This window comes from Rhinichthys klamathensis, unplaced genomic scaffold, assembly GCF_029890125.1.
Source record: "Rhinichthys klamathensis goyatoka isolate OS25496 unplaced genomic scaffold, OSU_Roscu_1.1 h1tg000248l_1, whole genome shotgun sequence".
NCBI lineage: Eukaryota > Metazoa > Chordata > Actinopteri > Cypriniformes > Leuciscidae > Rhinichthys > Rhinichthys klamathensis.
Genome location: NW_026606770.1, coordinates 446,817 through 474,293, shown reverse-complemented (window position 1 = coordinate 474,293; position 27,477 = coordinate 446,817). Strand labels below are relative to the sequence as shown.

General features: G+C 39.5%; 1 protein-coding gene across 2 annotated transcripts; it reads left to right on the top strand.

Annotated features, from left to right (window-relative positions):
- On the top strand, positions 1–25,700 carry LOC130100823 (GDP-L-fucose synthase-like). 2 transcript variants are annotated; one of them, XM_056266450.1, is made up of 10 exons: positions 1–145; positions 1,079–1,215; positions 15,995–16,109; positions 16,638–16,766; positions 17,741–17,814; positions 18,604–18,737; positions 19,085–19,216; positions 25,050–25,129; positions 25,314–25,413; positions 25,508–25,700. In XM_056266450.1, the coding sequence occupies exons 1-10, from the start codon at positions 143–145 to the stop codon at positions 25,561–25,563; spliced, it is 960 nt and encodes a 319-aa protein (XP_056122425.1). In that variant the 5' UTR covers positions 1–142; the 3' UTR covers positions 25,564–25,700. The 2 variants fall into 2 exon arrangements, with proteins under 2 accessions (XP_056122425.1, XP_056122426.1); XM_056266451.1 differs by lacking the exon at positions 1–145 and adding an exon at positions 265–522.
- The last annotated feature ends 1,777 nt before the right edge of the window (positions 25,701–27,477 follow it).

The following is a 27,477-nucleotide window of genomic DNA, read 5'->3' as shown; positions in this document are numbered from 1 at the left end:
TTGTAAGGCACACGTGATCCAGGCGGACCTTTATGGATCTCTATAAGATCTCTGTAGACATATCTAGACTGCTCACTCGGATTACCATGAATGGGAAAAACTGCAACGCTGAATAATTCTGAATAAAAGTGCAAATCGCCAAATGGTAAGTCCTCCCGTGTTTGCAGTTGCAGTTAGAAGCTCCTCTTCCAGTGAATCGCGTTTAGAGCCGCGCATGCGCACTCTCTCTCGACCAAACCGGAAACGCTTTACCGTTATCTGAGCATGAGAAACATTTATAGGAAAGAGCGCAGCTGATATTCTGGTTATTCTACATTACAGAAAATAGGAGTTGATTTTGCAATTTACATGAGCAAAATACCTGCCCGGAGGCGATGGAAATATGGCCAGCGAGTGAACTGACTTTCCTCGAAAAGGACTTGGATTAACTTACAGTGACGCCAGAGAGTTGGCAAATCATTAGTTTCATCAGTTATTAACATAACTAATACACGATAAAACAGTCATTCATTCGATGTCACGGTATGCTCGTTTTAGACACTTTGCAGCTGTTTAATCACGTGAAAATAATCTGTCAATATTATCTGAGAGTTAAGTTAATTCATTGAGTGTTAAAAGTGTGTACTGTGATTATGTTCATGCATTGTGTCATTATAAAGCATGTTTGTCTGTGTTTTGTGGTCATGTGTTAATGCATATATTGACACCTCATCAGTTGTGTTGTCATATTAAAAATAAAGGGCGTATCAGAGGTTAAAAGATTAAAATGATCCCATCCTAGGTGTATGTGACTTTCCTCTTTCAGTCATACACAATCAGAGGTGTATTAAATATCCTGGCTTTTCATAACACTTTTTTAAAAAGGGAATAGAGTTACAAAGAAGTACCGCTCTATTACCATTAAACATTCCATGGAGAACCATGGTCATTTTTGGACTCTACCATGATAGTATATTTTGTGCATATGTGCTTATTATAAGAAGATAGATAGATAGATAGATAGATAGATAGATAGATAGATAATCACAGTTGTTATTTATAATCAAACCTCATCTCTCTCTCTCTCTCTCTCTTTCAGATGGACGGGCCGATGCGTGTGTTGGTGACGGGTGGCAGTGGGCTGGTGGGACGAGCGATAGAGCGAGTGGTGAAAGAGGGCGAAGGGAGAGAAGGAGAAGAATGGGTATTCCTCTCATCCAAAGATGCCAATCTCATGTAAGAGATCCTGAACACACACTCATGAGACGTCACACCAGTTAAACAACACAATCATTACAATATCATATCAGTGGGTATATTAACATACTTAAAAAAAAAGTAACTCAGATATTTTGTTGTAAATATAAAAGTAATGCGTTACTTGAAAAAAAGTAATCTGATTATGTAACTTGTAACTACCAGGGGCGTCACTAGGATTTTCATTTTAGGGGGGCTAAGCCCCCAATATGATTTTTAAAAAAAATATAAAAAAAATTAACACTTTAGTTTAGGATCTAAAGATCACTATTAACCATTTTCATTACGATGCAAAGGCACGGTTTGATAATAACTGTGGTCCCAAATGTGTGGTAGGGTAAATAGGGGGGTTCGGGGTCTCCCCGAGAAAATTTTGATTTCTCTGATCTACATATATGGATTTTAAGATGTTCTGAAGGCCAAAAAACTTGGATAGTGGGCAGCTGATTATTTTTTTCTCCTCATCAGCATCACACTCTTTTTCTCTTTGTTTTTATCTTGCTCTGTCTCTTCCCCTCCTAAAGCTTTGACTGATAAAGGCTTTTCATTTTTGGCTGTCAGTGAAGAAAGTAAACATAGGGTCAACTGCCTAATCATTTTCTCAGACGCGTTTATTTACTGAAAGCTACTAAAGGTAATTAAGTTTATTAAATGCATTCACAATATGTAGGCTACACATTTAATATTGATCTTATGCCTAATACAGGGCCGTAGACAGGGCTTTATAATCACAGAGGTCCTAAATTTGAGGTTGGTAGGGGTTCAAATTTTTCATTTCTCTGATATGTGCATTTCAAGACGTTTGAAGACCAAAAAAAGGATAAGAAATAGCTTTAAAACCATGTCAGTGGGCAGTAGATTATTTGTCAATACCTGCTCTCTTCTCATCTCCATCACTCTTTCTTTTTTTCTCAGTCTCTTCATCCCTTTCTCTTCCCCACCTAAAGCTGAGCTTTTTTAATTTACTAAAGGCTACAATTTGTATTATATTCTCAATATATACACATTCATTATTAATCTTGTGCCTAACATGATGAAAACGGCTTTGTTTTAATGTTTCTTGTAAACTAATTATTACATTACATGAGTCACGTTACATAGGCCTATTTTCAGTTAAAAATGGCGAAATTAGACAAAACTATATTAGTTTGCCTGATTATTATTTGTCATTCGTTTAACATTTATGACCTAAAAAAAGTAAAATATGAAATGTTAAGTTTAGCTACTTACATCTTATCTCGCACTTGACCGTACGCGTCGAGTCGCACTGTTAAAATTCGCGCTCAGCAGCGTCTGTGAACATAAAGCCCGCCTACTTTGATTTGATTGGTCATCTCAAATATTCTGACATTGACGAGCAGTGACAGACCAATGAGGCTCAGATGAACACACACATGAACACACACACACACCCTGTCCTCTGTTTCTGACGTGCTCTCTGCTCGGCGCCGCTGCGGATTGAAGATGAAGAACGCGCTGAATCTGATTATAACAAGACTGAAGCGAACACGAATTTGTGCAGCCTAAATTAATCTCACATTTTTAGGGGGGCTAGGCAGAAGTTTAGGGTGGCTGAAGCCCCCCTAAAAAGGGCCTAGTGACGCCCCTGGTAACTACATTTCTGAAATACATAACTTAGACAGTTCTCTCTGATAATAACAGATCACTGTAAATTGTAATGTGGACTCATGCACTTTCTGTGAAGCTGCTTTGAAACGATGTGTATTGTGAAAAGCGCTAGGCCTATACAAATAAATGTGAATCAAATTAGGACATTGGGGCGGCAGTGGCTCAGTGGTTCATGTGGGTTGTCTACAAACCGGAAGGTTGGTGGTTCAATCCTCGGTTCCACCTGACCAAGTGTCGAGGTGTCCATGAGCAAGACACCTAACCCCAGCTGCTCCCGACGAGCTGGATGGCGCCTTGCATGGCTGCCGTCGCCCGTCGGTGTATGAATGAGAGAGTGAATGGGTGAATGTGAGGCAAATTGTAAAGCGCTTTGGTGGCCATTGGGTCAGTGAAAGCGCTATATAAATGCAGTCCATTTACCATTGTGGTGGCGTTCATGTCTGTTCAACACGCAAATATGATCTTTCTAACATGACTTGAACGCTGTGTCAGACTCGCGTACTGGAGCTCTGAGCGAAACTTGAGTTAGCCAAGCTCATGCTTATTTGCATATTGCAGTGTTCATGAAATGTAAACATTTGCCACTAATGGTAAATCGCAATGGTAAATTGCCAATATGTAAATTAATTCTTGTTGCTTATTGTCCATTTCGTGTCTCATGATAACTGTATTTACATGTGGTGTTTCAGGAGCGCTGAAGAGACGAGATCAGTTTTGGTGAAAGACCTAAATACTTTACAATCTTGCATTGAGAAGTGTGATTTTTTAATTGTTTGACAGTCTTTGGTGGATGCTCCTTTTATACCCAGTTACGTAATCAGATTACTTTTTTGAAAATTTAAAAGTAACTTGAAAAAAGGTAATCTGATTACGTAACTGGGTATAAAATGAGCATCCACCAAAGACTCTGTCAAACAATTAAAAAATCACATTTTAGGTCTTTCACCAATTACCATATATGATACTGTGAAAAAATTCAGGGAATCCAGAGAAATCTCAGTACATGAAGGGCAAGGCAGGAAACCTCTGTTGAATGTATGTGACCTTTGACCCCTCAGATGGCATTGCATGAGAAACCGTCATGCTGCTGTGTCAAATAGACACATTGGCTCGGGAATACTTTGGAAAACCGTTGTCACTGAAAACCGTTTCGAATCTCTTACGCAAGGAAAAAGATATACCTCTGTTGAATGCCGAGATGCAGAGAGTTCTCTGCACCCAAACGCATCTCAGGTGCTCTAAATGACATTGGAAATGTGTGCTGTGGTCGGATGAGTCCATATTTCAGCTTGAAAATGAATTTATTACAATGCTATCATGTTTTGTGCAAGCAAGTTACTTAATTGTGAACAGAAAAGCATGACAATACCACTGCTTAAATAGCTTTGTAAGCCGGGTGCCAGTCCATCTGAGCATCCCCCTCGAGAGAGCAAAATAATTAACATTTGAACTCCCTCTTGCATATGTAACGGCAACATCCGAGACGCAGTTCACACCTTCCATCACATCCCTCCTGCTCCCCCTCTTCTCCTCCTCACCTGGAACTCACTGAAAACCCATGCAATATTATGTGTGTATAAAAAAGTAACTATAGATGTTTGGTCTCATTTTAAAGGAGAACTCCGGTCAACTTTAACATTGAGCTCATTTTTTTGTAAATTTGGAGTGCTGTCAGTACAGAGAACGACGACAAAAATCGGTGTTTCCTATACCGTGTTATCCTCTTTTTAAAATGTGCACCCTGTTGATTTAAATGGGGCAAGTTTTAAACCTGCTTTTACCCTATTAACAACCTTAATGTGTCATTACAAGTGCACAGCCATGTGAGCCATCTCATTAACCCTTTAGGCGCCAGAGGTTTTTCCTAAAACATTCGATTTTGACATCTTAATTTCAAAAGGCTATATCTTAAAAGTGATAAAAGATAGAGACTTTCTGTAAATTAGAGAAATATTAAGGATGACCCAAAGTTTATGTACGGATTACATTTTCCCATCTAATTAGCATATTATGACGTCATATGGTGGTGGCAATCTTGGATTATAGAATTTTCATGAAAAGTCACATGTTTAACCCCCTGGGGTCGGCTATCGCGCCGGCGCGATAGGCAGACTTTTTTTCTTATCAGTGCAAAAGAGACTCAAAATACTCTGTTGATTTTAATCTTACATGTAAGTGTTATACATCAGTCGATCCTGTTTAGTGTATATTATTTTTCTGTATACTCACAATAAAAACAAAGTGTTGTGCTTTTTGTCAAATGAAGAAAAATAAACATGATGCGAGTTTTGCCTTCTCTCTGTCAGTGCAGTCCATTCTGAAACGCGTCCGAAAAATTAACTCTAACTCTGCAAATACTTGTCACACAGGCACGAGAGATTTTTCTTTATGAAGCTTGAATTCTCTTCTTTTCAATGAAGTAATTTATATAAAAAACAAATATTCTCAGTTTATGTAATCTGTATGAAAAGAGAGTGCTGTCAGAATTTTTTTCCCCAGCTCATTACACTTCATTACGCGTTAATCTGACACGCCCACGGAGAACGCGCGCTATTCAAACGCAAATGTAGAGGAAAGCCATGACAACGCCCACATCAGCCGTTCCACCGCGGCGGTAAAATGTGGGGTGTATTTGCTACCTTTTACCGCTAAGAGGCGCTACAATCATAGACTCTGAAAAGTGTTCGTTTATTCTCTCTAATGCGTAATCTGCTGCTCATTCAGAGCGATTGAAAGCTGGTAGCAGATGAATTCAACAAGTGAAACGTAGTTAAAATAATTCATTACCACAATACTGAAATTAGGCTGAAATACTGAAATGAAATTGAATAAATAATGAAAACATAAAACATTGCAATAAAAACATTTAGGCTACATCAATGAAGCTTTACAAAAGCATAAGACTTTAACTCTAACAGCGTACAAACGGTGGCTCAGTGATCAACGCATCAACACGAGCTTCAGGGAGCTTCAATCGACCCGAGATCGAATCTCAATGTGGCATACATGTTGTTAACCGATGTTGGCCAACAGCGTTTATATTTTACCTTCTTGATGCTTAAATAGCTAACTGTTTATAACTGTTTACTTATTTAAAGTCAAGAGTTTTGTTTAATTATCATTACAACATAAATTTGCTACATTCCAGTAGAACCGCAGCCGCTGCACAAAGGACACAAACTGATGAAGGAAGATTGTCAGCCGATTGCATCAGAAAATGAAAATGAAGAAGCTCGTCTTTAGTCTGCTAAATTATTGTGTAATGTAAAAGAACACTAAAATTACTTAAGTTTGAAACCAAGTTCGAACATTTCAAGGTTTAAATAAAGTGTTTTTTTTTATTTAAAACAGGGTTGCATCGGGTTTAGAGTTTATTTCTTTTGCGATGCAAAATAAGAAACACTAGGCTAATATTATTCTTGCGACATTTTAAATTTGTATTGCCAAATAAATGACATTAAACAATTAAAACAGTAGGCCTACAAAACGAAAATTGTCCAAAGCAACATAATTAAATTAAAACATGCGTTTTTCTTTGCCTCTCTCGCGCTGAATCTCTTTTTAACAAGTTTATTTAGTCTCCCTAGCTCTCCATATGAAAGAGGAACATTAACACCTAGGCCTATTGTCCTGCGCGCTCGATACAGCACTGAACTGTCCCTCCAACCCCCCACCGGCTATTGGAGTCTGAGGCTGATTTAACACAAAGAGAAGTCACAATTCACACTTAAATCGCTATTCTAGACAGTGTTGATAATGAAGGAATTAAATGATTTAAGTTACATGTAGCCTAGTGAAATTTCTGTCATAAAAGTTTATTACTAAATATTTCATTATTTCAATAATTGATGAAATAAAACTGGTTTGGGCCAGCTTTTTCCAAGCAAAACTAAATATAATCTGAAAAAACGCATGTTCATTTGTTGTCATGAACAAAATGTTCAACTTAATATTAAATTCTACAGGGATCTTTGGATCCTTTCAACCAGGCATGCAATTTGTGAATTAAGTTTTTATTATTTTTTTTATTATTCAAATAAATATCGAACCACGGTGCTTCGTGGTAATGCTGCTAAATTAAATAACATGTAGGCCTATAGAATAATTATGAACTTAAATGAAACAATATCGCAACATTTCGACAAATACATTATTTGATCTGTTTTTACATTTTAATTCAGGGCGATTTAGCCTGCTACATTTCATTAGAGCGAGATTTTCACCCTTGTCATTTTCTCATTGGGAAGCGCTTACATAGGCTACATGTTTGAGTAGATCCTCTGTACCTCTCGTTTTCATATGGATTACATAATCAGATAACATTTATTAGCCTGAATATTTAGACATTTAAAGGCATTAGACAGAGCCGATTTCTTATAGTGACTGAGCTGAAGTGGCTTTCGGTTCATTTTTGTGACGCGCAGTTCCCGGAGACAGAGACGACAGATAAACTTTTGTCGTTAGCAAAAGTTCGAATAAAACCCGATTTTAGAAAAATGCATAGGGCCACTCGGCGTGGTCTGCCAAAACACTTAATTATAAACTTCAATATTTCATTCAAAATAATCTCAAAACGCTTTGTGAAATTTTGAAAAGCCGTGCATGCATTAAGGCCACTTGAACTATGGACAACTGAAACGCTGGTTTTGATTTTATTGTTTATCGTTGTTTAAACGTGCTTGTTCTGTTGCATATCTCTATTTTATATTTGATATGGTCTATTGGTGAAGTAGCCTATAGCATTGATTACTGTGGAGGGAGGGGTGTGGGGATTCAAATAATTCAGCAGAAGCAGGGATGTTTAGACCAGAAGGAAATCCCCGTCCCCCTGGCAAATCACACTTTACTTAAAACCATGTTTTTAAAAACTCTAGGTTGTAGGGAATCAAAAAAATAATAATAATAGGCCTAATAAAATATATATATATATATATTGGCTATATATATAAAATTACTTTTTTTACAGAACTGCTTTTGAAATTAAGATTGGCCTCATACGATTGGTACAGATGCAAAGTCGTTCTGTTGGATACTATTGTTCCTTAGTGTAAAATGGAAATGCATGGTAATTTTATTTTATAAATATAAGCAAAAAACTGTATGGTGTACCAGAGTTTTAGAGCTACACAAATCTCTCTGCATTAATAAATATAAAATTTACAATAGACCATGTTTGTTCGGGATTTGAACCCGTGTCATCTTGATGATCGAACCGTAAGTTCTACCACTCGGCTATTAATTTTCTCACTGAGAAATGCCCAAACGTTTGTTTGTCATGAGCGAGAAAACGTTTTGTCGTTAGCCTGTGAGTGTAGGCCTACTTTAGCCTACATGAATAAAAGTAGACCTTTTACAGTTTTAAAAGATGATATCTTATCTGTATGACCAACAATTACGCAGTAAGTTCTTTTAGCTGTTATGAGAAAAATAAATTCAAATGAACGCGCCGCCGCGTTTGTCAAACTCTAATTCAACATGCCAGAATAAAGCCAGATTTTAGAATAATGCATAGCCACTCGGCGTGGTGTGCCAAAATACCCTAATTATAAACTTCAATATTTCATTCAAAACCATCTCAAAACGCTTTGTGACATTTTAAAAAGCCGTGAATGTATTAAGGCCACTGGAACCCGGATCGTAACTGCAACGCGCTGCATGTCTCAATACAGGAGCAGAAGCGCTGGTTCAGATTGTATTGTTTGTTGTTTAAACGTGCATGTTGCATATTTAAAAATATTTGTTTAAAAATAAATGTTTGTTGTAGGCTTATTTGCAAATTACCATAACTTGTAGAATTTCATCCTTACTGTTAATTGACATTAGCCCCACTTACGTTTTGATAAATGTCCCTTTGCGCCACCTGGCGGTCATTTCGCGAACGACTTTGAAATGCGACTGGTTTATTTTTATTGTATTGGTCTACTTTAAAAAATAATACTTTATAAGACATTTATGGAAAAAGACTATTTTCTTTTCAAGATTCTGTAGAATGGCCCATATAGCATTTGACTAGAATTTGTTTCCAGGTATGACTAAAAATGTGCTTTTGGCTTTCATTTATATTTTGATTGTTTGTATATATATATATATATATATATATATATATATATATATATATATATATATATATATATATATATATATATATATATATATATATATATATATATATGTGTGTGTGTGTGTGTGTGTGTATATATATATATATATATATATATATATTTAGGCTATATATATACAAGAAAGAATGCAATGACAATATATATATATATATATATATATTGTCCTTGCATTATTTCTTGTGTGACACCCCTGAATGAAAGGCTCATTATTATGTAGGGTCACTGTCTGAGAACCACTTAATATTCATGATAGGGGTTGGGCCGTTCCGCCCATCTGCATATTGCCTTGGCAAACAAAAAAATGTTTTTCACAATTTAAAACAATCTATTGGTTTATGTGAATGATTAGGAAGGATGATTTTCAGATCATTTTGAAGCCAGAACTCGAAGCGTCAACATCCATTTGTCAAAAGTCTTGTGGACACATATTTAGTATTTGTTTTGTGGTCTTATTTCAGCAGCTTTCATTTTAATTTTTTTCAATAACCACGCATAAACAATATTCTCTTAAAAATACAAACAATGTACATACAAGTTGCTCACAGATTATGGTAGCCCTGTTTGTGCTATATAGAGTGAATTTACACCTTTGCCATTAACATGTTTATAAATAACTGAAAAAAGCACAAATGTAAGGGCATCACAGAACATCCAAATGGCCCCAAAAACACCTCAGACCCCAGAGGGTTAAATGATAAAATGCAGCACTTCTTCCCCCCCCCCAAAATGTCCATCACCTTCTGTATGCTATATTGCACAATACTGAATGCTCAGGTATATAGTAAGTAGTAAACAAACTGTGTAAATCATTACTAATAAATGGTAGAAACAAACCGAATGCATGTAGTGGTTGGCCTTTTGCTGTAGAGATTTTCCATTTACTAAATACAGTAGGCACTCTTGATTCCATGTATGGGGCACATATATATTATTCATATGACATACAAGTAGACAAGACCTGTTTAGTTCAAACGCTCACTCGCGACGGCAAGGCACAGATCACGAGTGAGATGATACGAGCAGCGCGGCCAGATCGAGTGTCCACAGCTCGGACTGCTGTCATTGTCATTGCGACTCCTCACCCTGGCTCCACGTCGCCCCCTAACTGTCCTATGGATACTTCGACCTCGTCTAACAGACCCAGTGGTATTAGACAAAGTCTCCACCACAATACTGTCGCCGCGATTGCGGAGAGGATCTGATAAAACGGCTCACTCGCACACTAGCTCCGCTTTTGGTCGCACTGAATTAATGCGCTCCAACTCGAACATTTTCGAGTTGTTTTCCTGTTTTCGGTCGAAGTCCACAGTAGTCGATTGTCGAGTTCGCGCGCAATCAACTACAATTTTAAAAAGAGGATAACACGGTGTAGGAAACACTGATTTTTGTCGTCGTTCTCTGTACTGACAGCACTCCAAATTTACAACAAAATGAGCTCAATGTTAAAATTGACCGGAGTTCTCCTTTAAGTGTCTCAGTGCGCCAAATGGTCTCAGTCTCCCAACTATAATGAGAAGCTAAAAGAAGTTATAAAGTATGAGAAAAGTGATGTGTCCCTTCACCGGCCCACCGGTGGGCCCAAATCCATTACATTTTTATAACCGTAATATCCTACACTAAACCTAAACTAATCTTGACAAACTATAAATCATTTGAAAGCTTACAATCTCTAGTTACCATATTTGATTTTCAAAATAAATTACAGAGGAGCCATAATTTATCAATTTGCAACAAGTATATTTTCATACTCCTAAGGCGTGTTTAGACCTTTATTTTGAAATAGTGATGAACATGAAAAATCATGAAAGAAGGGTAGAAACCTCAGTTTGTTTTCATGCCAAGAGTTCAAAAGATAGCATCCATTCAATTATTTTAGAAAAAAAGGTCTGAATTTTTTTAAATATAAAGAAAAAATGATAGATATATCACCATTTGTGATGTGGCAGGAAGCTATAAACCACATGCGGGTTCTTTTTATGTTTCTTAGAGGTTGAATTCATATCAAAATCTGCCAAACTTCTCATATTACTTCTGAATAGGATGTCTACTTAATAAATTGTATGAAAATTGTGGAAATAATGGTTCAGATCACTCAAAACACATTTGGAAATGGAGGCGCCCATATATGGGCAGTGATGGAGTCTGGGTTGTGCCCTAGTGGAAGTGTTCGGTACTGCGCCCAAACACACTCTCACTGAAAGCTAATTTTTTGAGATATCAACCTAAAATTTGAAACACAACTTGTTCAGATTTTTGGCTTTTATTTTTTTGTGTGCAGTTTTAGTCGCCCAGGTTTTTGAAAATATATATTTGATATAAAATATGAATAATTGAATTTTACACATTGTACATTTTCATAAACTCAAACTTCTATAACTTTTTTTCTGTTTCACTTTCTTAATTTATTTCACTTCTACAAAAATCTTCCTTAAAACAAGACCGATCTTACGTCTATATTCCAAAGCATTCTTGAATTACAACCATTTAAGTTCGAAATGTGCATTTTCATGTTTATTCAAAAAAAGGGGGGTGACACTTAAAGGTTTAAAGGTGTTCCCTCCCTCAGATCCTCCATTCAAACTACCTCCTGTATGTAAAACAAGAACCCATTCAAGCTGTGTGTGTGAACCAAAGTCTAATTATAATGACAGACAACACCATTTGGTAAAGAATATTGAATATCTGGGTTTATAAGGAAAAGGAGCAGAAAAGTTCGAGGAGTCTGTAGTTTGACTGCCCACACAACCGCTGTGTGTAATTTTCGTTGCCAGGTAATAATTTCTCCAAATTCCTCGATCTCTGAATTGTTGTTATGATATGATTAACTGATGATTTCATGAATTTGATTTTGAATTATTGCTTCATTACCTGGTGAATAAATTGTAAACGTTTGATTTTATTCCGACTGACTCTAAGATTATTTTTCCCAAATAGATTATTGGAGGATTCGTATACTTCCACAAGTTTTGCGTCAGATTAGTGACGACTAATATCCAGTATCAGTTCAAGCGTGCTTGGGTGCAGAGACAGCTCCGTCTAATAGCAGCAAATGCTGTTTGACCAACTTAGATCTGGGTGTGTCTCATTTACCTCTGTTTTGGTTTAATGTTACTTTTAATAAGCGTGCGTGAGCAATCACAGGCTTGGCCAATCAAAAACCATTTTGAGAGAAGTGAAGTTGATTGATTGGTGTCTTTTAATGCTGGCCAAAATCTCTACTGAAGTAAAACCAGGGTATCCGCGGGGTCTTGAAAAGTATTAAAAGGTGATAAATCAATTTTGGGAAAATTAAATCTTAAAAAAGTCTTATCACGGCTTTATAAAGTCTTACATTTTGAAAGTATTTTTTCTGAATTAGCTGTCCAACAGTTTGAGTCCCAAAAACATCGTAAAAGTGTGTGAATTTAGTCATTTTTATTAAAAAAACTTTCCTTTGATTTACTATCCCAGCCTATTTGATTTTTTTTTTTTTTTTATCAGAGTGGTCTATAGTCTTTATCACAAACTAAAACTGTTAAGTTAAAAGTATCACTGATGTAAATGGTTACAGCTTGAAGTGGCGGTGAGGTATTAAAAGATATTGAGAAGGTCTCGAAAAAGTCTTGAAAAGGTTTTCAAATTAACTTCCAGATTCCTGCATATACCCTGATAACGATTGAATTAAATCCACGAGGAGGCATTTCAAGGGGGTTATTAAAGTATCTTTTGATTGTGTACGTGTGAATACGGCAAATCTCAGATATTTAGCCAATCGCCTCTGTTTGATGACTGGAAACTGGCGAGATTGTGTCGGAGACCTGCGAAAGACACACAGACCTCAAAGTGGTATAGTTTCCTGATCTGAGCGGGTAAAACATAATTGATAGTTAAAAAGATTAATCAAGCATTTGTTAACTTTTGATGATACACAGATATCATAAAAACATTTTTTAATTTATGGAGTCAGATGAAATAACGAGAAAATACATATAAAAACAGTGTTCCATTTAATCTTGTTGTGTTGCATAAAAGAAAAGACAGCAACACGCTGAGGCCTCCCTCTCCGCTTCCGGCTCATGGGACCTTATTTCGGGAAAAAATATGTAGTCAATGGCGAGAGACAACTTATCTTTAGTGATGTGCAGATCGAGGCTTCGCGAAGCAATGAAACCGTTGAACCAAATGTGCCATATTGTGTCAAGGCTTCGAATCAATCAGACACCCGTCTCAACGGTGACACCTAGTGGTCGCTTGGAGTTGTTGATCTGAAACAACCTTGACAACGAGCCATTAAAAAAATGTTTTTTTATTTTATTATTGTAGCTATTTTTCTAATATGTGAAGCTTGTAACCTGTAGGCTCCTCACTGTGCAGAATGTTATTTTGGTCCTGAAAAATGAGTATTAGTAAAACAAATCAAGCCACAATGTCTCACTTTTTTTAGAGATTCTTATTAAAAATATTAATTTCTCTTCTTTGGAAGGACTTAGCCTACTTTTTTTAACAGATCATTTCTCCAGTTTTTGAAAAAATCCTCCCACAAAAACCCACGAGGTCAGGATGAGTTGACTTCACTTTTATACAGATGTGTGATTGTGTGGTCTGTTCCCGACCCTGTCAATCAAACGCTGAATCGGCGGAGCACGCCACCTGTCGAAACACTCCGAAGCTCCATTTAGCCGTAGTCACGTGACATGGGTGTTTTGAATCACGCTTCGGATCAGTGTTTCGAAACATCTGCGCTTCGGGATCTCGCAAAGCTTCGGAACGACAGTTTCGCGTCAGCCATCCCTACTTATCTTTTTATTCCGTCTGAACTGTGCCCTGAATTACACATAAGATGTTTGTCAATTTAAAAGATAATTCTGAAAGTCAAGAAAGTCGCAGTTTGTCATAAAACAGAAGAGTAACATTTAGTTTTATGTGAAAATCGCTCAATGAACTACATCTCCCGGGAAGCGAAACAACGAGCGAGATCCGCTGCTCGTGTGTGTGCAGTCTGGTACAAAACACTCAGGCATGACGGCGTAACGTTACGATTATAACGCAAGACTTTAGAAACAATGACAGACGTTAGCTTCAGTAAAGTTAGCTTCAGTAAAGTTAGCTTCAGTAAAGTTAGCTTCAGTAAAGTTAGCATCAGTAAAGTTAGCATCAGTAAAGTTAGCTTTAGTAAAGTTAGCATCAGTAAAGTTAGCTTCAGTAAAGTTAGCATCAGTAAAGTTAGCTTCAGTAAAGTTAGCATCAGTAAAGTTAGCTTCAGTAAAGTTAGCATCAGTAAAGTTAGCTTCAGTAAAGTTAGCATCAGTAAAGTTAGCATCAGTAAAGTTAGCATCAGTAAAGTTAGCTTCAGTTAAGTTGGCATCAGTAAAGTTGGCATCAGTAAAGTTAGCATCAGTTAAGTTGGCATCAGTAAAGTTGGCATCAGTAAAGTTAGCTTCAGTAAAGTTAACATCAGTAAAGGTAGCATCAGTAAAGTTAGCTTCAGTTAAGTTGGCATCAGTAAAGTTAGCATCAGTAAAGTTAGCATCAGTTAAGTTGGCATCAGTAAAGTTGGCATCAGTAAAGTTAGCTTCAGTAAAGTTAACATCAGTAAAGGTAGCATCAGTAAAGTTAGCTTCAGTAAAGCTAGCTTCAGTAAAGTTAGCTTCAGTAAAGCTAGCTTCAGTAAAGTTAGCATCAGTAAAGTTAGCTTCAGTAAAGTTAGCTTCAGTAAAGTTAGCTTCAGTAAAGTTAGCTTTAATAAAGTTAGCATCAGTAAAGTTAGCTTCAGTAAAGTTAGCATCAGTAAAGGTAGCATCAGTAAAGGTTGCATCAGTAAAGTTAGCATCAGTAAAGTTAGCTTCAGTAAAGTTAGCTTCAGTAAAGTTAGCTTTTATAAAGTTAGCTTCAGTAAAGTTAGCTTCAGTAAAGTTAGCATCAGTAAAGTTAGCTTCAGTAAAGTTAGCTTCAATAAAGTTAGCATCAGTAAAGTTAGCTTCAGTAAAGTTAGCTTCAGTAAAGTTAGCATCAGTAAAGTTAGCATCAGTAAAGTTAGCTTCAGTAAAGTTAGCTTCAGTAAAGTTAGCATCAGTAAAGTTAGCTTCATTAATTGAGAGAAAATGTGCGCCTCTGGGGTTTGTAGTCTTTGTAATTACGTATTTTCACAGTCTTATACCTCAACAGTTTTACATCAAACTGCGACTTTCTTGACTTTAAAATGTATCTTTTAAATTGACAAACATCATATGTGTAATTCAGGGCACAATTCAAACGAGATCAAAATATTTGTTGTCTCTCGCCATTGACTACCATACAATATTTTTCCGAAATAAGGGCCCATGGTGGTCGACCGGAAGGGGCGGGGCTTAGGCTCTCTATTATTGGAAACCCTCTTTGGACCAATAGACGGGCTTACAGCTTTGTATTGTGGTATTCCGCCATGTTTCTCACTGACACGCTCCCAACTCGTAACAAAAATCCCATTAGAAAATAACACTTTCTGTCATAATCATTTGTTAACAAACAAGTATTCATTACTTCAATGAGCTCATTGTTTCTGCCTTAAATTATTACATTGTTTAAATTAATACATTTTTAGCTAACTGTGATTTGTATTTATACATTTCTGAAATACATAACTTAGACAGTTCTCTCTGATAATAACAGATCACTGTAAATTGTAATGTGGACTCATGCACTTTCTGTGAAGCTGCTTTGAAACGATGTGTATTGTGAAAAGCGCTAGGCCTATACAAATAAATGTGAATCAAATTAGGACATTGTGGTGGCGTTCATGTCTGTTCAACACGCAAATATGATCTTTCCAACATGACTTGAACGCTGTGTCAGACTCGCGTACTGGAGCTCTGAGCGAAACTTGAGTTAGCCAAGCTCATGCTTATTTGCATATTGCAGTGTTCATGAAATGGAAACATTTGCCACTAATGGTAAATCGCAATGGTGAATTGCCAATATGTAAATTAATTCTTGTTGCTTATTGTCCATTTTGTGTCTCATGATAACTGTATTTACATGTGGTGTTTCAGGAGCGCTGAAGAGACGAGATCAGTCTTCCAGAAGCATCGTCCGACACACGTCATTCATTTGGCCGCCATGGTGGGCGGGCTCTTCAGAAACATGAGACAGAACCTGGACTTCTGGGTAATTGGACATATGTGACCCTGGATCACAAAACCAGTCACATGTCGTACGGTTAATATATTTGTGGCAATAGCCAACAATACATTGAATGGGTCAAAATTATGGATTTTTATTTTATGCCAAAAATCATTAGGATATTAAGTAAAAAATCATGTTCCATTAAGATATTTTGTAAATGTCCTACTGTAAATATATCAAATTTATTTTTGTGAGTGGATGCAGAAACATCGAGGACTTCATTTGGAAAACTTTAAAGGCGATTTTCTCAATATTTAGATTTTTTTGCACCCTCAGATTTTCAAATACTTGTATCTCGGCCAAATATTCAGTCCTATCCTAACAAACCACACACCAATGAAAAGCTTATTATTCAGCTTTCATATGATATATAAATCTCAATTTAAAAAATAATTACCCTTATGACTGGTTTTGTGGTCCAGGGTCACATACAGTATGTAATAAAAGCTTGGAAATATCACTGTTGAATAATTAAACTGCACATTGACTGTCTTTGTTTGTTGTTTTCAGAGGAATAATGTATTTGTCAATGACAACGTGCTGCAGACAGCTCATGAGTTCGGGGTGGTGAAGGTCGTTTCTTGCCTGTCCACGTGTATTTTCCCAGATAAAACCACCTACCCGATAGATGAGACCATGGTAAACTCTCTCTCTCACACACACACACACACACACACACACACACACACACACACACACACACACACACACACACACACACACACACACACACACACACACACACACTCTTGTACATCTATCTTTATGAGGACATTCATTGACACAATGCAATCTCTAGCCGCTTACCCTAACCTTACTCATCACAACTAAGTGCTTAACCCGAACCCTTACCCTAAACCTACCCTTAACCTAATTATAACCTTATCCCTAAAACCAAGTCTTGACCCTCAAACAGGCCTTTAAAGGGGTTTCAGAAAGTGAGGACCGGCCAAAATGTCCTCACTTTACTCTCTTTGTCCTCACTCCAATGGTCTAAAACTCAAACTGGTCCTCACAAAGATAGTTGTACAAGTACACACACACACACACACACACTTTAATTCATACTTTACACGTGACGTCACAAGTACTGGCTGGCGGGCAAGAACATCGTTCTCCAGCAACGAAACCCAGTAAACTAATCAAGGATCTTGCCAGGACGTCGCCAGATTTACTATACAAAAGTTGGTGTTTTGAGGTTTGTGATATCTATGGTTTTCAATGAGAACCAGAGATGACCCAACAGTAGAGCTAGATTATTTACGGAGGAATTATTACTGCTCGATTATCTTAAAAAACCTTGTCTGCTTTACACAATTTAGCTACCTTGGAGTTAATCCTATTTCTAGTCCATAGTTATGCAGCTAGCTCGCTAACAGACTTGATAGCTACTAAAAGACCCATAAGACCTGGAACTACAGGACTCATACTGTAACTTTCATAACTCAGACTTCCTCTGCATTAGAATCCAGTGGGTCCGGTTTATGTTCTACAAGATCATCCACTGGTATTGTGTTATGATTTGAGGGAGATGATGATTAGACACTTTTTGTTTGGTATCGTCTATATTTTTGTCATCTATACAGACGTGTTTCTCTCTCGCTCTGTTTCAGATCCACAACGGTCCGCCACATGAGTCTAATTTCGGTTATGCCTACGCCAAACGCATGATTGATGTCCACAACAGGTCAGCGTCAAAGTTTATTGGTCATGAGTTTTTCTTGGGTCTTTCACATAAAAGTCTGTTACATCTAAAAAAAAATCAATTTCCCTGGCTTTTCATATCATCAAATGAGATTTAAACATTACCGTAGTTCATGGTTATTTTTCTTTATTTAATTTTTGTGTGTAATTCTTATTCTAATTGGTGAATTTCATTAAATACCCATTACTGTTGTAATGATCCACTGAAGGCAAGTTGTATAGAGAACCCAAGTGCAGTTTATTTACCAATTTAACAAAACAAAAACATGGCGTGGCATGAAACATGACGCTTAGCGACAGAGATTACAGTGAAACAAAACTTGACAAAGGCACATGGCAAACATGAGGGCTTAAATACACAGACTAATGACAAGACAAAGGGACACATGTGAACAATGAACAGACGATTAACCAATGACAAGACACATGGCAGGATCACATGACAAACAGGGAATCACATGACAAGACAGAAACATCACATGAAACGTGACCAAGACAAGACCAAATCGTGACAACTGATAAAACATTTTTTTTTACATTTAAATCATCATAAATTAAATTTAGCACAATAAACACCATGTGTAATATATATTTAGCAATTTATATAAATATTAAAAAATATATATGTATACAATGAATTATTTTTATGACAACAATGAAAATTTGTGAGGAATGTGTGTAATTGTCATGAAAATAAGGTCAAAATGTATGAATTATGAGATTTGAAGTGTTTGTTTTGTAAGAAATACATCACAGTGTGTTTGTCCATTAGGGCGTGTTTTCAGCAGTACGGTCGGAGATACACAGCCGTCATCCCCACCAATGTGTTTGGACCCCATGACAACTACAACATTGAGGACGGTCACGTGCTTCCAGGGTTGATTCACAAGACATATCTGGCAAAGAGTGAGACGCGTTTAACTTTCTTCAAGCACAGCTGCCAATCATAACTCACGCCTGTTTTTATAGCATCAAATAACTAACTCAAACCAAACTTATTGGAAAAAACAGTGTGATGAGAAGAACCCAAAATTACAGAAATCATCTTTAAGGTATAATTCGATTTTTTTTTTTTTTTTGGCTCCCATTCGGAGGGGGCGAGGTTTATAACCTATATTGCAGGAAGCCACCAGGGGGCGATCGAAATGTTTTGGCTTCACTTTTCTGTGTGTGACACACTTGATCCAGAGCCTCATTCAAGCAGAGTTCTGATCACATGTTAAACGTGTTTCGTGTGTTTGTGTGTTTTGTAGAGGAAGGTAAACCTCTGCAGGTCTGGGGTTCAGGTCGTCCTCTACGGCAGTTCATCTACTCTCTGGATCTGGCTCGTCTGTTTCTGTGGGTTTTGAGGGATTATGACGAGGTGGAGCCCATCATTCTGTCAGGTACTCGACCCGTGTTTGACACAGTGTTCCCGCAGTTCCTTACAAATTCAGTTTGGTCAAATTTAAAGGGGTAGTTAATAGTCATGAGCGTAGGCTATATTAATGCCAATATTAAACACAAATTTGGATAATCTAAAATCATTTTTGCTTATTCGTATGGTTGAATTGGATCATGGAAGGTCAGCAGGAAAGACATTGGTTAATAAAGAGATTAAATACAAAGTATATTTGTGTTATTTACATATTTAATATTTGCAGGGTTGCATTATATTGCATTTGACTGTTTTCATTCATTTTAAGGAATACTGAATCTATACGCTGAGTTTCGGTACATTTTTGTGACGCGCTCCAAAAAAAAAAAGGAAACAGACGGAAGAAAGTGGCATTTTGTTCGTTGTTTTATTTTACAAAACACAATATTTTGTTTTTATTGTGAGTACACAAATGACAAAAAGACCATAAAAAAACACCATAAATGACTAAGTATTTTAAGTTGGTATTGTGCGAATTTGTGTCGTTTCTTTTTCTCGCTCATCTTTCTGTGATTTCTTGAAATATCGCAATATTGAACTTTGTGTATCCGCCATTGTCACCGCATGTTAACCTCTTAAAGGGTTAGTTCACCCAAACATGTAAACTCTGTCAGTAATGACTCTCCCTCATGTTGTTCAACCCCGTCAGACTTTCGTTCATCTTCGGGACACAAATGAAGATATTTGTGATTAAATCTGAGAGCTGTCTCACTCCTCCATAGGCTTCTATTGTAATTCAAACTTCCCGGCCCAGAAAGTTACTAAAGACATCGTTAAAATAGTCCGAGTGACTACAGTGGCTCATCCTTAAGTTTATCAAGCGACGAGAATACTTTCTGTGCGCAAAAAACACACAAAAATAACGACTTTATTTAACTCTTCATCTTCTCTGTGGGCCTCGAGTGAGTTCTCGTAGTGTAACAGCGCAGCGCTTCTGTGGTGTACGTCTTAAGTAGGTTGAGCCACTGTAGTCACTCGGACTATTTTAACGATGTCTTTAATAACTTTCTGGGCCGGCGAGTTTCAATCCCTTAGAAGTCTATGGAGGAGTGAGACAGCTCTCAGACTGATGACCTTAGAAATTTGATAAGGTCCGATGAAACGAGGAGCCAGCTTGCGGGAAGTGGCCTGGAGAGGCAAATTGAGGGTGGAAAGCCACACTCTCTGACCACAAGTATATCTGGGGCTCCTGACACGACGTTTGTTTGCGGCTCTTTGAGTACGAGCCCTCGAACGACAGAGGGCTGACCTAACCCTTCTCCAGGTGCGCTTACAACACTGGATGAAAGCCTTTACTGACGGCAAATTAGAATCAGCGTCCTGAGAGGAGAACAGGGGAGGTTGATACCCTAAGCAGCAATGGAACGGGGAAAGGCCAGTAGCGGACGTCGGTAGAGATTTATGGGCATACTCGGCCCAGGGCAGTTGCTCAGCCCAAGTTGAGGGGTTGCAAAAGGCTAAGCTACGCAGAAGACGACCGACGATCTGGTTGGTGCGTTCAGCCTGACCGTTAGTCTGGGGGTGAAAACCAGACGAGAGGCTGACGGACGCACCGATTAAACGACAAAACTCCCTCCAGAACTGTGATGTGAATTGAGGTCCCCTATCCGAAACGACGTCTGAAGGGAGACCGTGAATCTTGAAAACATGATTGACCATAATCTGGGCCGTTTCTTTGGCAGAGGGAAGTTTAGCGAGAGGAATAAAGTGAGCGGCTTTGGAAAAACGATCCACGACAGTCAGGATGACGTATTATCAGCCGACGAGGGAAGACCAGTAATAAAGTCCAAAGCGACATGGGACCATGGACGAGACGGAATAGGAAGAGGTCTAAGGAGACCAGCTGGTGGGGAATTACTAGACTTAGTCTGTGCGCAAACGGTACACGAGGCAATAAAGCGTCGTGCATCTCGTTCGAGAGTGGGCCACCAAAATCGCTGACGAACGGTTGAGAGTGTGCCCCTAACGCCGGGATGGACAGTCAATTTAGACGAGTGAGCCCACTGAAGTACCGCCATACGCGCAGTAACAGGTACAAAAAGAAGATTCCTAGGAACGTTACGCGGAGCGACGGAGCGGGACAGAGCGCGCTTCACTAGTCTCTCGATTCCCCAGATAGCAGCACCAATAACTCGACCTGGCGAAACGATCACCTCGGGAGTCGAGGGTACATCTGTGGGATCGAAGAGACGAGAGAGAGAGTCAGGTTTTATGTTCTTAGAACCTGGGCGGTAAGAAATTGTGAAATCAAAACGACCAAAAAACAAAGCCCAGCGAGCCTGACGAGCGTTAAGACGCTTAGCGGAGCGGATGTACTCTAGGTTTCTATGGTCAGTCCAGACAACAAATGGAACGGTGGACCCCTCTAACCACTGTCGCCACTCTCCTAAGGCCAAACGGATGGCGAGTAATTCCCGATTACCAACATCGTAGTTGCGTTCCGCGGGCGAGAGACGGTGTGAAAAGAACGCGCAAGGGTGAACCTTGTCGTCCGCAGGAACGCGCTGGGAAAGGATGGCTCCGACGCCCACCTCAGAAGCGTCAACCTCGACTATGAATTGTCTAGTAACGTCTGGTGTCACAAGAATGGGGGCGGAAGTAAATGGAGACTTTAAATGATTGAAAGCCTCTTGAGCAGACTCTGACCATTTAAAGCGCGACTTGACAGATGTGAGGGCTGTAAGGGGTGCGGCTACTTGACTAAAGTTACGTATGAAACAGCGATAGAAATTAGCGAAGCCAAGAAAGCGCTGAAGCGCAACACGAGAGTCAGGAACGGGCCAATCGGTGACCGCCTGCACCTTAGTGGGATCCATACCAATGCCCTCTGCTGAAATTACGGAACCGAGAAAGGTGACTGATCGTTCGTGAAAGGTACATTTCTCCGCCTTAACAAAGAGACGATTCTCTAAAAGGCGCTGAAGGACTCGGCGTACGTGCTGTACGTGAACCTGGAGAGAGGGGGAGAAGATCAAAATGTCGTCAAGATACACAAAGACGAAGACATTAAGCATATCTCTTAGGACGTCATTAATTAAGGCTTGAAAGACAGCGGGAGCGTTTACCAGCCCGGACGGAAGAACCCGATATTCGAAGTGACCTAATGGGGTATTAAACGCAATCTTCCATTCATCTCCCTGTTTGATGCGAATAAGGTGGTACGCGTTGCGCAAATCCAATTTAGTGAAGATCTTTGCCCCCTGTAACAACTCAAAGGCGGATGACATTAGCGGCAAGGGATAGCGATTCTTAACGGTAATGTCATTGAGACCCCTATAGTCAATACAGGGGCGCAAAGAGCCGTCTTTCTTTTTAACAAAGAAAAACCCTGCGCCGGCTGGAGAGGAGGAAGCAACTATAGTACCAGCGCGGAGGGACTCGGAAAGATATTTCTCTAACGTGTCGCGCTCGGGAGCAGACAAGGAAAAAAGCCTGCCGCGGGGTGGCGTAGTATCGGGAAGAAGATCAATACTGCAATCATAGGGACGGTGAGGAGGGAGAGAAGTGGCCCTGGAACGACTGAAAACCGCCCGCAAATCATGATAATCCTCCGGGACCCCAGTCAAATCACCCGGCTCCTCCTGAAACACAGAGACGGGGGAAACAGGAGGATTAGCAGACAATAAACAGTCGACATGACAAGACAGGCTCCACGAGAGGATGCTATTATTTGACCAGTTAATGTGAGGGTTGTGTTTAACTAGCCAAGGGTGTCCTAGTACTACTGGGGAATAAGGGGAGTGAAAAATTAAAAAAGAAAGAGTCTCATGGTGGTTGCCTGACACAGTGAGAGATAAGGGGATGGACCGCAGATGAACCTCAGGAAGGGAACTACCGTCTAGGGCAAAAAGGGGAGTGGTCTCATCGCGTTTCCTCAGGGGAATACCTTGTTTAAAGGTGATGATACACAGGGCAACTTTTTGAGCAATGTTGCTGGGCAATCTTGCCGAGCGATTGTTGCTTGGGCACTTTCCCATTGAAAATGGGCAATACATTTCTATCTGGATACTTAAGGTCGGTTGTGGGGCCTGTGTCTCATCTGGTTGCCCGTTGACGGCAACATTGCCCAGCAACATTGCTCAAAAAGTTGCTCTGTGTATCATCACCTTAAGTGCCCAAGTCTCGTCAAGGAAGTTCCCCTCAGCACCAGAGTCTATCAAAGCGTTACAAGAAACTGAAAAGTCAGACCAGTGCAGGACTACAGGAATGATGGTGCATGACTTCGATGGAGAGATCAGAGAGGTAGCGCTCGCCAGTAATCCCTCCTCTACTGGCAAGCGCTGGCTTTTACTGGACATGCAGAAACATAATGGTTGGCCGCCCCGCAATACATGCAAAGACGATTGATGACGCGGCGTTCCCTCTCCTTGGCAGAAATGCGGACACCACCAAGTTGCATAGGCTCTGGATCTGGGTTGGTAGAAAGAGGGGCGGAGATAGTTGAAACAGCCGGTTGAGTGAAGGAATCCAATCCCCTTGTACGACGGCGGAGGTCAAACCGCTTCTCGACACGGATGGCTAACTCGATGAGAGGATTAAGACGGGTGGGTAGTTCGCGGGCGACTACCTCGTCCTTGACGTTTGCACTAAGCCCCTCTAGGAAACGTGCGACAAGAGCTGGCTCATTCCATCCACAGGTGGTTGACAGGGTGCGGAACTCAATGGAATAATCCACAACAGTACGTCTTCCCTGGCGAAGAGATGAAAGAATGCAAGACGCCTCTTCTCCATGAGCAGAACGATCGAACACACGTATCATCTCTTCCTTGAATAAATCGAAACAGGTGGTGAAGTCTACCTCAGCCTCCCAGGCGGCGGTGCCCCACTCACGAGCGCGCCCGGTCAAGAGAGAGATGACGTAAGCTACCCGGGCTCGCTCTCTTGAATAAGTAGTCGGCTGAAGGGAGAAAACAACCTCACACTGTTCGCTGGGTCCATGGCTGGCCAGATTATTCTGTTATGAGAGAAGGTAAGACCCAAAAGCGAATTGCCGATAACAGTCTCTTTAATTGTGAGAGTGAATTCAGTCCAACAGAAATATACTTTGAGATAACCAACAGAAAGGCAGCTGTAAATGCTGGCGCTCCAATAACAAAAATGAGAAAGTATCTCCTTAAAGTAGACAGCGGCACACATATTAAGAACAGGGTCCGGCGGACGCTCCTCTCCGATCCCTCGAGAATGAGCGCTCTACTGGACTGCAGAGAATAAAGCCCAGGACGTTCGTCTGCAGCAGGCGGGCTGGACAGAGTGTAGAGCAGGGGTTAATATGGAACAAATAGATATAGACCTGAACAGGCTGGATGACGGATCAAACTCAGACAGGACAGGGACAGGACAGATACAGCAGGTCAAAAGATGCCTCTTGCATGAGTAGAGAACGGAATAATCTGGCAAAGAAACAGGGAAAAGGGAGAGCAGGAAATAGCACAGACAATTAGGGAAAAGAGAGAACAGGTGTGAGAGAATGAGTGTGACAAGGGTATAACTAGAAACAGCTGAGGGTGACTAAAGGTGTGTGAGGTAGTGTGTGTGTGTAACCAGAAGAGGGAGCTAGAAGGATACCAGACTCATGACACAACAATCTGGGGATGGGTGGACATGTAAATGAACTCGTATCGAACCGTGACCCAGAATCCGAGGTACTTACCGAACCCTGACTTCTGTGCACCGTTACACCCCTGATGTCTATTGAATAAAACATATCTTTAGGACCTTTTAAACTTGTTTTGCATTTGAATGTGTGCGCCAGACTGTTTAATCAAGTAAATTTGTTTTTCTTTGTCTGTTTTTCTCTCTAGTCGGAGAGGAGGATGAGTTGTCCATAAAGGGTGCTGTGGACGCTGTGGTTGAAGCGATGGGTTTCAAAGGTGACGTGATTGTATCCTTTCACACACAATTACTGTGAAAATCTTTCGTTTTTACAGAACGCCATTCTTTGATCTGTGGGACACAAAATAAGGCAGTTTGCAGACTTTACAGATTGTTCTTGAGCTGTTGAGCTTCAAAATGCATCATAAAAGTAGTCCTTGAATTACAGAGTTTTCTTAACTAACCGCTCTCAGTATGACACTAGTAAAGCAGACGGTCAATTCAAGAAAACCGCCAGTAACGCCAAACTGTGTAAATACCTGCCAGACTTCAAGTTCACACCGTTCAAAGCAGGTGATAAATCTTCACTTCTCGCTTCAGCATTAACTAAATGTTTTTCAATAGTAGTCGAAAGAACAGTCATTAAAAGTGCTTTTATTTTTTCCAGCTATGAAGGAGACGTGCGATTGGTTTGTGGCCAATTATGACATCGCCCGTAAATGAAGATCTTCACATCTCATTGGACGAGGTTCTGGATTTCATAGTAGCTTTCATTGGCCAAGGACCAGAGGCCGTCTGACTGAAGTGTAAAACAACCAATCACAGTTCGTTTTGTGCAGCATCACGTTTAGGGACGTGAAAAATTAAAGTCGATGTTCCTACATTAACAGACCAGCTTGTAAAACTCTTAGGTATATTTTAAAGAGTATGCTGTAAACTTCTCATACTTTTTTAAAACACAATATTTAGTTGATCATAAGCGTTTATTGTTACAGTTGTAAACACTTCGGCTTTCTGTATTGGTTCGATGTCACACATCTGGTGTCTGGTAGAATCCAAAGCAATCAGATGATGACTTCGAAACTCCTGAAGTGTTTCCAGTTTTGTGTGACATATGCATTAGGGTGCTTTCACATCTGTAGTTCGGTTCATTTGATCCAGACCAAGGGCGAAAAATTATACTTTGTAGCATTTATCAGGCATTTTGGTTCCTTTTCACGCCACACTGATTGCTCTGGTCCGAATCAGTTGATGAGTTGATGAAACGAACCAAAATATAGTCACGTGACAACATCCACATCACTCATTGGCCAGATGTGTCTTGAACATATTTCCATAACTGCACTTCGTTTGGTCAGAATTAATGTGCGGGAAAATTCCAACAGAACTCCTGGAAGTAAAGAAGAGGAGGAAGATTCGCTCACAATGTATGTTCAGAATCAGCACGAGCTTTATCCTTTCGCAAATCCCCTCATAAACAACAACGTCTAGACGCGATATAAATAAGAGATTCCCTGTGCAGTGCGGACAACTGCAGTGTTTATGAGGAGAGTTTCAGTGAGAGTGCAGAACGCGGTGAGTCAGTCATGGCTTAAAGGGAGAGCTATTGACAATTTAAGTAATGTTTTTGTTTGACTACGGCAGCTGGTTTAGTCCAAAAACGCGCGGCTCTTTGGCAGTCGGGTCTGTTCGAGGTCGGATCACGTTCTCACCACTAATGAACCGCTCCAGAGTTCGTTTGAAAGCGTACCGAGACCACCTCTTCGAGAAGGTCTCGGTATGCTTGTTTGGTCCGCTTTTGGTGTGCACCCGAGTGCGATCGCTGCATTAACACCGGCCCAAACAAACCGCACTGAGGGGGACAACGAACTCTAGTGCGAACCAACCGAACTGAATGAGCCAGGTGTGAAAGCACTCTCAGACATTCAGCCAACAGTCTGTCTGAAACTAAGACTAGCTGTAGGGAGTTCAATGCTGGAAACCACTGATCAAACATCTTGAACAACCCTTAATCATTTTTATGAATACAAAATCATTGAACACTGCTTTTGTTGCTCTCTTTTCATGTTTATTTAAAGTTTTTCTTAAAGACGTGCATTTTACAGTTCTGCAATTACTAAAACTGCAAAATACTGTTTTCAAATGCATTTATTAAATGCATGGACTGCTTCCCTTCCCTATGGAAGCTTTTTCTGCCACAGAATAAACAAGAAAAAAGGTAATTGTGACTTTTTATCTCACAATACTGACTATTTTTCTCACAATTGTGTGATATAAACTGTTATAAAGTCAGAATTGAGTGATATAAACTCACAATTGAGTGTTATAAAGTCAGTATTACATGTTATTAAGTCACAATTGAGAGATATGAACTCACAATTGCGTGTTAAAAAGTCGGGAATCCTTTCACATCTTGGTAAATGATCGGCCAAACTTGGAAAATGACAACTGAAGTACAGAGAGTTGTTCATTTAATAATAATAATGATATGATAAAATAGTCACAATATGATTTTGGGCTTTAATCGTGCGTCCCTACATTCAATAATGACAAACATGGAGCTCTTTAATCTTTGGATTAATCTTTTTAATCTTTTGTCTTTGGATGATCACATCCCTGGTTTTATTTGTGTTTGCT